Below are 17,258 nucleotides of genomic sequence, written 5' to 3'. Positions count from 1 at the left end.
GGAAGATGATGGCGACTGTTTTTTGGGACAGAAAAGGTGTACTCGTAATTTTGGTGGACTTCCTGGAAAGAGGCACTACAATAAACTCTCAAAGGTATTGCCAAACTCTCCAAAAACTCAGAAGAGCAATTCAAAACAAGCGCAGAGGAATGTTGAGCTCTAAGATCTTGTTGATTCACGACAACGCCCGGCCCCACACGGCAAATGTCACTCGTAAAGTTTTTGAATCTTTTAAGTGGGAGTTGTTTCCTCATCCGCCGTACAGTCCCGACCTGGCACCGAGCGACTTCCACCTATTCCCAGCAATGAAGAAGTGGCTGGCTATGCAGCGTTTTGATGACGACGCACAGCTGCAAGAAGAGGTAACGAAGTGGTTGAAGGCGCAGGCAGCCGAATTTTTCGACGAAGGAATTTCCAAGCTCGTACATCGCTACGATAAATGCCTTAATTTGTATGGTGACTATGTAGAAAAGTAGTATTTGAGTGTGGCTTTCATCTGTATATAATAAAATTTGTTTCCTATACTTTGTTTATTTTTTTATTCCAAAACGTAATCTACTTTCTGGATAGCCCTCGTAAATTGATAAATTGTTAACAGTGGAATACAAAACATAAATACACTATTAACGCAGTCTCTATGTTTTAAAGCTCCGAAGACTGAATATAGCAATCTATCTTCATTTGCTGCATATCACATGATAGGATAATATTTCAGTTGAAAGATGCATGCAATAGAATGTAGCCGCTTGTTTGATTTCCTTATAGTTTGCATTATGACCCCCAAGATGTTGTGTTTTTTACATCTAATGATGTTAATAAGAACCAATAAAGTTTATCAGTAAGTAAAAATTGAACAGTCTCATTTGATTTGAATGGTGTACCGCAAAGGAAATTTTGAAGAGAGTGAAACAAGTGAAAATATGATAGCACAAGGTCATGTGAGTATGTTACACGTGGCAGCACTTTTCATCCATACTTCAAGAATTTTTGTCGGTGAACAAAACTTGTGTGTGGTCTTGATTCCAAGCTCCTACCAACTAGCCAAAAAATAATATCTAATGTTTGCTGTCACCAACTGGACAGTTTCAAGGAATCTATCTTCCAGAAACTTCCAGAGCTCATTAATCATATAGGAACTGCATTCCATCCTGATAACGCAAAACCACGTACAAGTTTGATCACCTGACAAAAATTGTTGGATTTTGCATGAAAAGTGTTGCCATGTGCATCATATTCGCTTAATCTTGTGCCTTAAGATTTTCACTTGCTTCGCTTTCTTCAAAATTTCTTTCATAGTATAACATTCAATTCAGATGAAGCCATAAATCAGCAGCTTGTTCACCTTTCCCCCAAATAATGCTAGGTTCTTTTGTGAGAATGATGATTAGCGAAGCTCATTAATGTAAAAGAAAACATTTATGGAATGAAATGGGCAATGTACTATCAACTGCTCTTTTTTTTTTTTTTTTTTTTTTTTTTTTAAAGAACAGACCTTTAAAGAACAAAAATGTATCATGAATTTTCAGACTACCCAGTACAAATTTATACTGGGAGATTCACCTGTTTCTAGATCTGTTCAATTGCTTGTATGTAGCAATCAATCGAGACATGAGCTCGCTATCATCGATACTGAGATTCCTAGTGATTCCTCAGGGTAGCTGCTGTAAAATACCAAAAATTATTTCAACATTAGTGTTGTAACAGATGACATCGTACCGTCACTCCATTTTTTAATTTTTAATTGCTCCCCCCCCCATTCCAGAATAAATGTAACCTATTGCAAAACTTCATAAGTAGAAACTTAATGCCACTTTAAGATTGATTTTTTTTAATGGTACTAGCTTCAGAAACTGGCAATGAAGAAAACTTACTGTCAATAGCTTAAAAACTTGATGAATAATTTAGAGTATATCATAACTTCAAAATTAAATCTGTATCATATATTTCGTTCGGAAAAAAATAAAAATTGAAGTTCAGAAATGATTGACATTTTTACCAGAAATAATTTTACTTTTAAAAATAAATATTAAAAATGTTTGATTGATTTGTTTATTGAAAATTAAATAATTTAGTTCAGTAGATAAATTTATGGTTAATAGTCTTGGTTCAGTTATGGAATAATTGTTCTAGAGGTATAATTTAGCATAGATAGATCTATATAGATACCATAATTTCCGGAAGAAACGCCGCGGCGTTTACGTGTTTAAAACTTAAATTTTCAGCGGGTACAGCGTTTCTACCCATGCGGCATTTAGGTGCACTAAAAATAAAATATTTCCTATGATGGTCATTGTACATAGTTTGAATAACTTTGTCATTGGATGGCCTTGTCTTTGTACATAGACTGCTGCTGTTCCCACACAAAAGACCACTCAGTTGCTTTTTGCGAACATTATTTTGTTTACATTCTTTCCCTTGAATGGACCTACATGCCTTATTCACCCTAAACAGGATCTCGGAACAATAACATTCTTCCCCCCTTTCAAATCAGCATTCTCATCATTTTGAATAGTCTCTCTCCTCTGCCATTCGATGAATCTTCCAGGACCCATCCTCTCCCCACCCCTGCCTTTTCTGCAATTTTTTTCAAAGACGAACATGACTCCACCTGCCTCGCAATAACGAATTTTTCTGGGCATTCTGCCAGACACAGTCCCATCAGATTGGGTACAAGTACTTGTTGGATAGTTTTTAACTAAGAAGGGAGTGGAAAATTTTTGAAAATTGTACCTAAACGGCATAGAAGCTATACTGCTGGTTTTAAGCTTAATGTAATTTCACGTGCTGAACAAATTGGAAATAGAGCAGCAGTTTGAGAGTTTGAAGTGGATGAGAGATGTATTCGACATTGGAGAACTTAAAAATATGCCACAACAGAAACGAGCCAAAAGAAGTGGAACTGTAAGGTGGCCGAATCTAGAGGACGACCTTGCAAACTGGATAAAGGAGCAACAAAAAATAGGAATGCCAATTTCAACTGTAAAAATTCGCTTACAAACAAAATTTATAGCAAAGCAAATGAACATAAATGATTTCAAAGGAGGGCCTTGCTGGTGTAGCAGATTTATGAAAAGAAAAAATATTTCTGTGTGTACTAGAACAACAGTCGGGCAACAATTACCAGTGGACTGGCAGGATAAAAAGGCATCTTTTCTAAAATATGTGACAGATATTATTGACAAAAGAAAAACTTCTTCGGTCACAGATAATAAATATGGATGAAACGCTGTTAGCTCTCGACTCTCCTGCTAATAGAACTGGTGCAAAAACTGTATCTGTGCTTACGACGGGGCATGAAAGAACGTCATTTACATGTGTGTTAGCTTGTGCCGCAAACGGTGACAAGCTGAAGCCGATGATCATTTTTAAACAGAAAACTATTCCAAAGGAAGATTTTCCTAATGACGTAATTATATGTGCAAACGAGAGCGGCTGGATGTGCGAAACAGTCATGCATGAGTGGCTACAAAAAGTTTGGCAGTATCATAAGGGATCTTTTTTCCAACCAAAAGGGTTATTGATAATGGATTCCGTGCGTGCTCATTTACTTGAGTCGGTGAAAACCAGATGTTAAAAATTGTCTACGACCGTAGCAATAATTCCTGGTGGTTTGACAAAAATCTTACAACCATTAGATTTGTCAGGTAATAATTCCTTCAAAGCTGAAGTCCGAAAGCGATGGGAGTGTTGGATGAGTGAAGGATTGGCATACATATACCAAAAGTGGTAAAATTCGTAGAGCATCTTGTGAAGAAGTTGCAAAGTGTGTAGGAAGTGCGTGGAAATCTGTAAAAACATCGTCAATAATAGCAAGGTTCAAAGAAGCTGAAATTATATCTTTAGATAAAGAGACTGTAAACCAAGAGGATGAATGTGACTATCTGGAAGACTTGGATCAGGATTTATTAAATCTTTTTAATTCAGATAGTGAAGAATCAGATTTTGATGGCTTCATGTGATGTATAGTTTGCTGTAATTCCTTTTGTAAGTAAAATTTAAAATTTCCTTTTGTAATCCAAATTTAATATTTCCTTTTGTAATCCAAATTTAATATTTCGTTGTTGCAACATTTTTTATAATATAGTCTGAGTATTACAAATATGGACTTCTTTAGTTTACTTTAAATATAAGTATATTCATGAACGTAAATATATTTTCAACATTTCTTACCTTTAATTTATTTTTGAGTTATGTTTTCATTTCATGCATTTTTCTTAACTGATATGTCATATATCAGGACATAGGTTGAGATTTTGCATCTATATGGCCCACGACGATGTCACACGCAATTTGATCTATTCCGGCGTTTCTGTGTAATTTTATTTTTTTCCCGCCATTTTTCTTGAGTGCGGCGTTTACGCTGATGCGGCCTTTCTTCCGAAAATTACGGTAGTTCGTCATTGCTTACTCGGCACCACAATGCATCCATATTTGATTGAGTACTCAGCAACGATGTTTGGTCCAGTATGATACACCTAGGCATTCCAGACATTGGTTATCACCACAGGACCCTGTGCCTCGCACAATGAGACCTTTTCTCCACCCACACAAGATCATGCTTTGTTTCTGGTGGACTAGTCACCAATTGGTGCACTAATGAGCGCCTTCCAGTGGTCCAAACCATCACGGCAGGCATGTACTCGCAGAAGTTGTTATGTGTGCATCAGACACTGATGCATAAAGAGCCAGCATTGGTCAATTGTAAGGGTGTATTCCATTTCCATGACAATTATATGAGGCCGCATGTATCTCGTGAGGTCAGGAACACCATCCAGCGACTTGCCTAGGAGACACTATTCCATCCACCATGCTTCCCAGACCTCATGCCAACAAACAATCACCTTTTCCATTCCCTGGACAGCCATCTTTGTGGGAAATCAACAACCAACCAGACTTCGGAAAGGCCCTCATGTACTTCTTTGTGACCAAGACTCCTGAGTTTTACCGCGATGGTATCACATAGCTACCCACTCGTTGGCAAAAGGCACTGGATGCCGATGGTGATTACTTTATGATGGTTATTTGCCGATGAGTATTATTTGTTTTATGAGTTTTTCTTTCTGTCTGTCCAAAACAAACAAGAACATTTTTGGTTACCTTGTAAATTCTGTGAAATGTTGGTCACTTTCATGGGTGGATTCACTGTATTTAAATTGTAATGTTGCTTTAAAGAGCTCTGTGTTTTAAGAAGTTAGGCATACAGAATTTATCTGCTAGGGGGTAGATGTCTTCATAGAGGATTTTCTAAGGAGACTTCTCTCATATTCACATTTATGCATGGGAAAATGAAGAAAATTCATTTTAAGAGAGAGATCTCTTGAAAGACTAGTGAATTTCTTTGAATTACAAATTTATGTATGGATAGCTTTTCAAAATGTTTATTAACCAAATTATGTGAAGATTGCAATTTTCTTAAATGTCAAATAGATATTTTTTAATTAAAATATATTCATTTTAATTTGTCTCTTTATATGTTTTTAAAACAATTTTTCTATGAAATTTATAGTGTAAATCAGCACTAATTGGTGTAGATGTTTGCAGTTGGAACGTGTGGCAAGCTTTCATATAAAAGTTGATATTGAAAGGAGTTGAAAGTTTTACTCCATATGAGCAGAAATATTTGCACATTGTTAAATGCATAAAAAAACCTAAATTTACTGAAGAAAATCAAAATTAAAAAATCTTTGTTTCAACTATGATCTCATATTAACCGCATTCTTTGAGCAAGTTTAGGTGTATGTTATTATTATTAAAACTTGTTTAAATACTACTAACATATGCTTAATACACTACAGTCAAACCCTGATACAATGAATGAACCATATTTATATGTCTGATGAAGGATGGCTCTGCAAGACAGGTAGAACGGAGTAGGAACCAATATCTAGGAGGATGAGGATAAAGTAAGCACATCTTAGGACACCATGTGACCATTTAACCAAAGAATCTCGATGGGTTTTTCAATTTTATTCAAATTCCTTGACTAGGCTGTCAGGCAGAGCTCTATTCAAGGTTGATGCTACAATGGAAATTTTGAAATTTTTGTAATCCAGGATAGGAAGGTTAAGGATTTGGAGTTTAATTATAGGAAGCAGCTGGTTTTAAGTATTTTGGAGAAGTACAACAAACATATCGATTACGATTGTTGTACTTCCCCAAAATGATAAACTTCTCACTTTTTGATGGAATGTTAATACTAGAAAAGTTTTAGCGACTCGTTACAGAGTCAACCATCTGAAACTGGTTTAGGTATTCTGATTAGCAAAGGATGTTGAAGAGAAAGATGAAAATGGAGATTTGCAAATCTTTAATTAAAGTGGATTGAAAAAAAAAAGCATTTAAGTTTTTTGTATTATATGATATGGAGTTTTTCAATCATGCAAATGGTAATTTTATTCCATGCAGAGATCCAAGTATTGAAAATCCTGTGGCAGAAATTGAAATGAGAATTGCTGACATGGCATTTTTCTTTTGATGTTAATGAAAATGTTGAAAAAAAGCAACCCACAGAATGTGAATTCCTTGCCATAAAGATACCAAGGCTGTAATGCATTCGATTATTAGGGTTTTAATCGCATAAATTGTAGACCAAAAGTGATGGAATCTTTTCATTTTGGGGACAAAAATATGAATATTTTCCTGCAGTTTACATCATGCCAACAGAAAATTAGATTATTTTGGTACTCAGAAGTTAAGTAAATGCTAAAGAAAAATTTGTCAGTATTTTGTGTTATTCATTTCTAGTATTTAATACTTTCAGGGGTAAAACAATAATTATAAATGTGTAATTCAATAGAAGAATCAAAGCCACGATATTTATGCCAATCAATGTATCATGTCAAATTATCAGCATACAGAGAAACTGGAAAAGAATGAGCAATAAATTTAGTAACTGTGTAAAATAATGACTGTGATTGAATCTAAATATTATTTTTAGAAATAACATTTCCCCCTCCTCCCCATCTTGAGGTAGATGTGACAATGTTAATCTTTTTATTTATTTATCACTCAGTTTTTGCACATTTGTATCAGATAATGAATTTTTCCTTTTGAATCAGATGTGTAGTGAACAGAAATTCTGATCCCTTGAAGTTCATTATAGTGGGGTTCGACTATGTTACTAAGACTTTTCTTTTTCATTCAGTCAAATACTTAGCTTCTACCCTTAATTAATGATTGAAGCTTAAAATGATTTTTAAAAAATAGAGTTTAAATAAATACAGAAAGAAATCAGCTGAAGATATATAAAATGTTGGCATATTTATATAACTTTAGTTCTTAATTTACAGTTCTAATACTTCACATTTCCATTCCATTGATACGAATAATACAGACTTTGATGTTTTTAATAAGTAGAAAAGTCTCTCTATATATAATATATATATATATATATAATAAAGTTTCTTCAGATACAAATTATCAAAAAAAAATTTTATTTTTGAAACAAACTAGAGTATAATTCAACAAATAATTTTAACATTGAGCAAAGAGTAAAAATGAAGGAGAATTTTCATTGCCTATTGGATGAACTGATAGTTTTTTAATATACAACTTCTGCATTTTTAAAATAACCTGCTGCAGTAATTGAAATTCAAAAGTGCATTTTGCAATCACATCATCATAATTTTCAGATTATGTCTGAAAATTCTGTTCATTTCTAGGCAATGTTTAAAAAACTTCCATTGTACTTAGTGAATTCTCATCTTGAAAGTACAACTGAGGGTTTCCAGGAAAGAAAAGAACAGTTGCAGCTTGTGTTCAGGAAAGTGTTATCTGCACCTGAAGAGCATACAGTGATCTTTGCTGGTGATTTGAATCTTAGAGATAAAGAGGTACTGTCTTAATGTAATTGCTTTTCTTTTAACATTGAAATAAGAATTTTTTAAAATGCTAGTTACTTGACTTGCTCTGATATAAATTTCCAGTAAATTTTATATGTGATGTATGTTTAAAACGTGATGCACTATTTGCAAAATATTCTCTGCCTTCCCTTTTTTTAAATGTTAATTACATTTTGCAAAAAGTCTGGATTCGAGTTTTGTACTAGTATATGGTTTGTTTTAAAAGTAAAAGCAAAATGGCTGCTTGCCCCCCCTTTTTTTTTTTTTTTTTTTTTTCAAATATTCTTTTCATTATTTATTGCAGTTAAAAAAACTAATATATAAATAATTAATAAATATTTTGGCTATTGATTTCTGTATCTCAGAACAATGGTTCTAATTTTTTTAATGATATACTATAATTTATAATAAATCGTCAAAGTACATTCTATGTTAATTTCCAACACTGCAGATTAGTTTCTGTACAAACATGATTTAGCAGTTGCTCATTTATAGGCTTGAAGTTATAAGCTGATTCCCCCACCCCATATTTTAGCACATATTGAGGTTGATTGTTTCTTTGACTGCATCCTTTTTCTATTCATTTTAATAGTTGGTTTTTTATTGTTTTTTTTTACTAGTTTCAGCTTATTTTTAATTTTGATGTAAGTCTGGAAAATGTCTGTGCAAGGTAATGGGAGCAAAACCATATTTAGCACAGGAAGAAACTTTTGTGGTACTTAATGACAAGTGCATTAAAGAGGTTGTGTAGAAATAAGTGGGAAATATTATAAATCAGTGCCGAAGAGTTCTCCACACTTTAATAGGATTGTCACACTAAATGAATGAAAGGGTAATTTTTTTGGGGGGGGAGGGGAGTAAGGTGCAAATAAATATTTCTATTCCAGAATTCTTAAATACAGTATTTTTAACAAATTTTAAAATTTATTTATTTGGATGATAAATTTTTTATTGCAGTGAAACTTCTCTAAGATGACCTTATTCAGTTCCTGACAGTTAGTCAACCTAAAGGTGGTTGTCTTTAAGAAAATATTAGATTACCCAGAAAGCTCTGTGGTTTTTCAAATAAAACTACTTTTTCTTCTAATTATTTTGTTACTTCTGATAAGGTGTGATTTTTGCTTGAAGCAGATGTGTAAATATGGTCTTTTCTGCTCACGTTGCATAATTATAGCATGTGTTGTGGCATAATTTTTGTTTCAGAGCAGTTCTAAGAATGGGGAGCCCAAAAGTTTTATTTTCTCCATATTATGTGTTTTATTTTTAAAAAAGGGGAAAATGCTAATTAGAACTGCTAACATATGTGCTTCAAATGGGAACCAAGTCCTATTTCTGATGACAGAGGTGGTTTGAAAAATTTAAGTGCAAACATTTCAGCTTCAAAGACAATGCACACTTTGGACAATCCAAATGTGAATAAGGATCTGTTAAAAGAAGCCACCACTGAATATCCACATTATAAAGTTAGGAACTATCCAACAAACTAAATATTCAAAATATGCAGTAGGTGGATCTTTTGAAAAAGAATTGGTATGTAAGTCACAATGATACGTTATTTTCCCATACTTTAAGAGAGCAAAATATGCCTGCTCATATTTTGGGATGTGGTTCGTTACTGAAAAAACATAAAGAATCTCCTTTTTTGAAATGTTTCATTACTGAAGAGAAGTGGATACTATACAATAATGTGACAAAAAATATCGTGGATAAGTCAAAAGAACCTCTTTTAGTAGCATCAAAAGGAGGGGCCTGTGTTCCAAAAAAGCAATGCTTTGTGTATTGTAGGACTGCGAGGGAACAGTATATTAGGACTTGTTACCACCAAACAGACAATAAATTCTGAAAAATACTGTTTCCAGACAGAAGTTTTAAAAGCAGAAATTGAAGCAAAGCACCTGGTACTAACCTATCTTCAAGGTCATCATGACAATGCTCGTCCCCACATTTCAATACATGTCAGACAAAAACTTATTAAGTATGGCTGAGATGTTTTGTCAATCCTTGTATTCACCACTTCTTACCCCATCAGATCTTCATCTCTTCAGGTCACTTCAGAATTCACTGAAAGACTTGGAGTTCACTTCTGTGGAGATAGACCGACAGCGCCTTGATAACTCCTTTGCAAATAAGTCTAATAATGTTTTTGAAGAAAGGAATTTTTCAGATGGCATAGAGATGGCAAAATGTCGTAGAACAAAGGGTGCAGATGTGATTCAATGAAATTTTCATATGTTTTCATATTACTTCATTTATATTTAACATAAAAAAAACCACAGAACTTTCTGGATGACCTAATAAATATTGGTAATGTTCATTACTGTTAAGTATGTTTTCAGAATTACTGGTAGCTTTCTGGGGTGATCACTCTGAGCATTTACATTGTATTTTTAAACAAATTACAGTGCCTTTGATGGTATGTGATTCAATATTTACATTTTTCCATTTTAATAGATTTCCTACAGAACCTGGTTCCCAGGCTATTAATTCAGCTTCATTGCACACTTAAACATTTAAATCTGCAAAACTTCTTATATTTATAAATGTGATTCTGTAAAGCATAAAGTAAAGATGGAATTTTATATTATATATTTTCAAATAAAATTGTGCAGAAAAAGGCCTTTGAATTCTTTTCATTTTAATGTCATTTACTTAGCTATGAAGCAGCTGAAATTTTATGACTAAATTTCACATGAACTTCTTGTGGTATTCATTCATACAAGTCAGGCCCACCAGCGGCCGAGCGGTAAAGTCGCTGAACACTGGTAGTTCGGTCCGAGGTTCGAATCCCGCAAACGGGCTGGCTGCATGGGTGTTTTCGTGGTTTTTTCCATGTGTAACGTGTATACGAGCCAGTTTCCCTTAGAAAGTCCTCCACGAAAGGCATCCCTCCTCTTAGGCAGATAGCTCTAGTGTGCTTTGCCATAATTAAATACACACATTCATACAAGTCAGCTATATATACTGAATAGTATTATAATATGACAAAAGCAATTATACATAATTTAAAATGTACCGTGGTGATTATGAGTATCAAAAAACATACATCATTGGTAGAATATCTCTGGTATTAAGTATTACATTGAAAAGTTCAACTTCAGTTTAGTACTTAAATCGAAATGAGCAGCAACTTGTGTTCCGAGTAATTTACGGAGTATTTTAAGGCATGTTGTCTCTAGACCAGTTACAGATAGCCTTCAGGAAAAAAAGGCAGAGCATAGGTAGATGGCAAGTTTGCAGCCTGTTCTTATTGTTTTGTAAGAGAAAATCATCAATTTTAACACCCTTGACATATGAATAAAATTCAAAGCTGATGGGCTTAAAAATTATAGGAGGAAAACTTTTTAAGTACGTGAAAGAGGAGAAAAAAATCTATCACTTTGTAAATAGCATAAGAGTATAAAAATTATATTATATTACATGTAAAGAGTTTTATAACTTTTGTCTTAACAGAACTCTGTTGCAATCTGCTGGTTCAGGGAAAATTTAAACACTTCGGTAAATGTGCCAAGTGATCGAACTAGGTAGACCTAGTGTAAAAGTTGAAAAATCACTAATAATAAAAAATCAGAAATATTATCAAAGAGATGATAATTAAGCTTTGCTTGTTTGTCAGACTTCTGGGAACATATGTAGTTGCCTTGAATTAAAAAGAATCAGCTCTGTAGACAAACTTTATTAACAATCTAAAAACATGAAATATTCTTTAACAGAAAAATGGCCTGCAGCACAGTGTGGCTAAGAAAGTTATTCTGCTAAAAATAAGCATGAACAACTGTTGCTGTTCACAAAATTCCAGTAGTAAAATAAAACATGTTGCCAGTAACATGCTTATTGTATAAATGATAACATAAAATTAAATGCTGAGAAAATAAATAAGGCAAAAGAAAAAAGACATGCAAATATTAAGTGTACATCCAAACAATATGAATAAGAGTATGTTAATCCCCTTAAACAGAAAAAAAAATATTCTAGCTGATTTAGTTAGTGCTAACAAATGAAGTAAAAAATATATATCGCTCTATAGCTTACAGTAGCAAATTGTTTGTATCAAGATGGGAAAAAAATCAATCACATTATGATCTGGGAAAAAATATCACATCATAAATTAACTATTTGGGCTGTGTATTCAGTAAGCTAAACTCTGAGAGTAACTGCCATTGTTTTTTGGACATATCATTAATTGTCGTTTGTCAAAACAACTTAGCTGGTACCCTTAGAAAATCAGTACCTCAGACCACTATTTATTACTTCTATGCTGTGAGTTGACCCTATTCTGTAAAATACATTGCCAACTTCCTTCTCAAGAAAGAAGTGTATTTTTGCAGAATTTCTGTTAGGTTTAATATTTTGACTGAAATATGGTGATTATCTCTTTTAAAGGTACAAGAGAGAATAATAATAAAAAAAAAAAAAAATTAGGGGAGGTAGGTATTGCTCTATTACACTTTTTAACCATCTGCATGCAAGGCTGTTTGTGGCAAGAATCATGAACCTTTAGCTTTTATAGTGTTCTAGGACTTATACTATCTGTCTTAAGTATAATAGATTTGCCAAAGTATGGGCCTCATCTTTATGATGACCTTGAACATGCCCTGAAACTGATACAGTGCATCTGAAAGTTTTGCTTTTTGGCGCTATTGAATGCTAAGGACTAGAACTGCAAGAGGTTTCTTTCAGTGAAATGGGAAATATGTGTATCTTTAATTGTACTGCAAATTGCTTTTTGCATGAGAAATAGAAAGCTCACATTTCTCACCAATAATGAATTTAAATCTTTTACGGTAAGTCGAAGAATCCTTTGTGAAATATGTTTAAGCTCTCGAATACTTTTTCATGTTCCTTTTTAAAAATTAATATGGAGTAAAGTCATTTTAATTATTTTTGTTAGCTGCATCACAAACTATTCAAAGCTTCACGGCACACCCATTGAGAACCACTGTATTAAAACCTCTAGAATAAGGAAAATGAATGTTTGAAGTATTAATTTCTATATCTTGTGTAATTCATATATTTCACAAGTTAACTTTGAATTAAATGACTGATTTTAATGTATGTTTACTTAGAGTTAAAAAAAAAAAACCTTACTAATACTTACTATCAAAAGGTTATTCTTTATGATTATTTAATTTAATTTTGCTGTTCTGGTATTACTGCGTTTGCCTTTCTATGTATTGTTGTTTTATTTATATCTGAAAGAAGTTTGTTAAATGTTGGTTCTTTTTGTATGCTTCCCTTTATTTGTCTATAACATTATTGTAAATAATTTTAATCAACCTTTTTTACCCTTAATTAAAGCAGAAGCTTTTAACCTGGCATGGCGGTTTTCTGTTATTTTTTCAGCATGATATTTGTGTGTTGTTTTGTCTTCTGATTTTACAGTTTTGTTTATTAAAGTGTGTTCCACTTATTATGTTGTGCTCAATTAAGATATCTCTAAATACAGTGTGCAACAAACATAATTTTGCTTAAAATATTATTTTTCAGAAATGCAAATTTTGTCAAGTTTTTTGTGTATTTTAAATAATAAAAACTATATTTGAAAGCAGTTGGATTTTTATTTATTTATTACATTTAAAGTTACAAGAGCTAGGAGGCTTACCTGCTGGCATTGAAGATGTTTGGATATCGTGTGGAAGGCGCAAAGAATGTTCATATACTTTTGATATGACTCGAAATGATAATCTGATTTTTAATGACAAGTTCAAGCCACGATGTCGATTTGATAGAGTTTACATGCGACGCAGCTCGCCTGAGAAACTGAAGCCTGCGTACTTTGGTTTAATTGGACTAGAAAGATTATTACCTCACAGATGTTTTCCAAGTGATCACTGGGGTGTATTATGTCATTTTGAAGTGGAGTAGTAAGTTTATGCTCTGTAATCAATTTTTAAATTGTTTTGATTCATATGAACAGTTTTTAAAACATTTATTTATTTTCTATAAATTAAGCACAAAGCAGTTTTATTTGGATTAGTATTTATGAATATGCATTAAAGTAATTTATTACTTTCTTGTGCAAAGTCAAGAAAGTATTGTAATAGCAAAAAATTCTGTGTATCATATTGCAACGGAAGTAGATCTTTTTACCACTCCCAAATTCATTTGGACAATTTTTAATTTCCCCCCCTCCCCGCCATTTTTAAAAAACACCTAAAGGTGTATAAAGCAAAGTGTCCCTTTTTGTTGGTGGCTTTACAAACATTCAGATGATCCAGTTTTATGTTTAGTAGTGGTAAAAAAAGCTCTGACAATGTTGATATAAAATATTTTGCTATCAGGCTGAAGCTTTTGTAATGGCCAGTAAATGCACATTATTGTAAGGTCACCATAAATCATCCATTCATGTTCATTTAATTTTATGTACAAGGCCTTAAATTAAAAATTTATCATTTTACTGGAAATGTAGAGAAAGCTCACAGAAACAAGGAGACATATATTTGCCCATTAGGCAAAAAAGACCATTTTGTTGCTTCTTTTACATAGATCAATAACAAATTTTAAATTCTTAATTTAAAAAAAAAAAAATTTCTTAAATTGAACATTCATGATTTAAATCAAATTTGTAATAAATTCTTATTTAATTTCTAATGTGTTCATTTTAGATTATTAAAAATCTGTTTGTGATTAATTTGTGTTATAATTTCATGAAGAAGTATTAGCATACTTACCGTATTTGATGGCATATAAGACGCACTTTTTTTCCTAAATTTGGTCTCAAAAAAGTTACCTGCGTCTTATATGTAAAGGTAATTGCATTCAATAATTATTTATTTGGCTTTTACGAAACGTGAGAACTAAAAGAAACCACGCTATTGAAACTTTTTTTTCCTTGTGTGTGGCCGTCTAAATAAGGGTGTGTCTTATATGCCAGTGCTTCTTATATGCCATCAGAAAGAAAAGTTTTCAAAAAAGTTATATACATAACACAATTTTTAACCTTCTGGCAGGCCCATATTTTTGCTGAGAAAGCACCAATTTCCCAAAACTATCATAAGAATTATTTTCTTGATTTTTAATTAGAATACCCTTGACACTTTATACATGGATTTATGAACTTTTAATATATTACCTTGATGTCTTGGACATATTTTGAGATGCATGTGTGTGTATGTTCTTACAGGCATCACGAAAAATATTCTAGGTCATATATATATATATATATGGCCTTGTTGGCCAGAGGGTTAATGCCATTTTTCAATTCAGTATCCATAATACAATAATAGTTGAGTTCATCAAAAGAAGAAAGAACAATTTTTTTTCTATATCTGGCTTGCATAATTAATAATTTTATTGTAAATTCAGTTTCTTCTACAGTCTACTCAAATATATTTATGCTTGCATATAATTTTGTAATTTTTTTATGGAACCATAATATTTTAGTTTAAAGGGCGAGGTATGATTCAAGTTGACATTAAAAAATAAACTTACCTGCTCTATCACTAATTATGTAATGAAAAATTAAACTCATAATACCAGAATCTTTCACTTTGATTGCCACAGTTTTCTTTTAGATAGATTTTGTAGACTCTGAGTTACTTGAAATGGAGCAAATTATAAATATTTTCAGTGAAATTTTAGTGTGGTGATTCTATTAAACTGCAGTGCTGTATCCTATCAGTATAGTTGTTAGCTGGCTGCCATATCATTTGGCTTATGTGCAAATGTTGGGAAAGTTGTGGATATTAGTAAATGTGCAGTCTCTTTGTAGTATGGGGCACTTAAAATCCATCAAATCAAAAGTTCAAGAAGTTGGAGTTGAGAAAAAGTTTCAAGGCCCTTGAATTTTGTCCCATTGGATGTTCTTCATCAAAAGTGGTATGAAGCTATGAAAAAAGACATATAGGTGCCCAAAGTCTTAGCCAATGACCTGTGCTATTTTTTCCTTTTTTTCTGAATTGAGTTCATATGATCAGGAGTATATGCAACCACAGCCATACTATATTTTAATTGAATCAAATCATTCATGTGTTCATTATCATTTTGAAGTCTTTTTGTTAGCAGAATGTGTGCATTGTTCTTAAATTATGCATAATCATTATGCAAATACTGAAAAATAAAATTTTTTCAAGTAATGGTAATATTAGGAAATAGTCTTTTAGTGTGTTCATTAGTCTACTAGTGACTAAATAGATGAGCTCATTAAGCTCAGACTGTTTCATCCTAGATTGAGTTTCGAAAAATTTCTGCTTGAATAAATCATCGTTGAAGTATTATTAATTATTATCCAATAATGTTTTTATATATCTGTCATTGTCTTTTAGTTATTTAGATTTAAAAAATATATAAAATAATTGAAGTGTAACCTAATAGAAATAGTTAAATACTAAGCAAAGGCATCAAAAGTTAGAATAATAAATTTGGAAGTTCATTTAATTAACTTTAATACTTTTTATGTTTTATCTGAATTACTAAAGTTGAGAATTTTTTATAGGGAAAGGAAGGAATATGGCATGGCTTATGCAAGTTTTGGTTTCTCTTTTACTCCATTTCCTTATCTGTAAATTTTGTTAAATGTCCAAATATTTTGTAATTTTTTATGAAAAATAAGTGATGTGTAAAAATTCTAAAAAATGCATTTTCTTTTTATTATTCTTACTTCTTTTTTCAATTTGTCTTTTAATTTGCACCTAATACAGAAATTGTATTCTCATTACTGAAAGCAGTTTAATATGTTTTGTATTTCCTCCATATGTTTGTGTTCACATAAAAGTTTACATTTATTTTTACTGCTCATTTTTACTTGTAAGAATTGTAAAGAAAAATAAAGTGTTTTTATTACAAGATAAGACTGCTGTTTTCAGAAGCATTCAAAAAGTGATCAGTTCAGCTAACATTTAAATTACACATTTGGGGGGACAGATGAGGGAATAGTATCTAATAATTTAAATATTTTTGTAATTTTAAATGTTTATTAAATAAAGGTGTGGTTGATTTTTGGCAACAAGTGAGAGCACATAAGTTCTCAAATTTCTGTTGAATGAATGTACTTGTAAATGTCAATATTTAGAGTTAGGAAACTTTTCACATTGTTTAATGTATTATGCATTACATTAAATTACACAACACTGTTAATTAAATTATTAAAATCCTATATTTAAAATTTTAGTATTTTTATAAGTTTATATAAAATTTTACCCGCATAGACAATTTGGCTTTCTTGAATATGTTTTTTCTTACTATTTGCTTGACACATTTATTTAAACTAAATTTTATTATCTAAATGGAAAATATTTAAGACTTTAAATTTTATGAAAATTTATAACTATTGTTTTTTATTAAATTACTGCTGAAAATTTCAGAAATGAGAATTATTTTCTATTCTCTTCAGCAATGCATAGTTAATCCGGAAGTCAAGAAAATCCATCAAGTTTGGAAATCCTCAATAGTTTTTTTAAGTTCAGAAGGGCGTAATTACCT

At 32.0% G+C, this 17,258-nt stretch overlaps 1 protein-coding gene across 3 annotated transcripts in view; it reads left to right on the top strand.

Annotated features, from left to right (window-relative positions):
- Positions 1-16,627, top strand: part of LOC118200972 (tyrosyl-DNA phosphodiesterase 2-like) — a 54,083-nt gene extending 37,456 nt beyond the window's left edge. For 2 of the 3 annotated variants that reach the window (XM_085818376.1, XM_085818378.1), the window contains 3 exons: positions 7,662-7,832; positions 13,419-13,702; positions 16,273-16,627. In XM_085818376.1, the coding sequence (XP_085674502.1) occupies positions 7,662-7,832; positions 13,419-13,702; position 16,273 (456 nt within the window). In that variant the 3' untranslated portion in view covers positions 16,274-16,627. Of the gene's footprint in view, positions 1-7,661; positions 7,833-13,418; positions 13,704-16,272 lie in introns of those variants that run through there. The other variant, XM_085818377.1, reaches the window with a different exon arrangement.
- Positions 16,628-17,258: the final 631 nt, after the last annotated feature.

This window comes from Stegodyphus dumicola, chromosome 6 (genome assembly GCF_044657685.1).
Source record: "Stegodyphus dumicola isolate Sdum_Otavi_A_Nest chromosome 6, ASM4465768v1".
Taxonomy (NCBI): domain Eukaryota; kingdom Metazoa; phylum Arthropoda; class Arachnida; order Araneae; family Eresidae; genus Stegodyphus; species Stegodyphus dumicola.
This window is presented reverse-complemented; position numbering and strand designations above follow the sequence as displayed.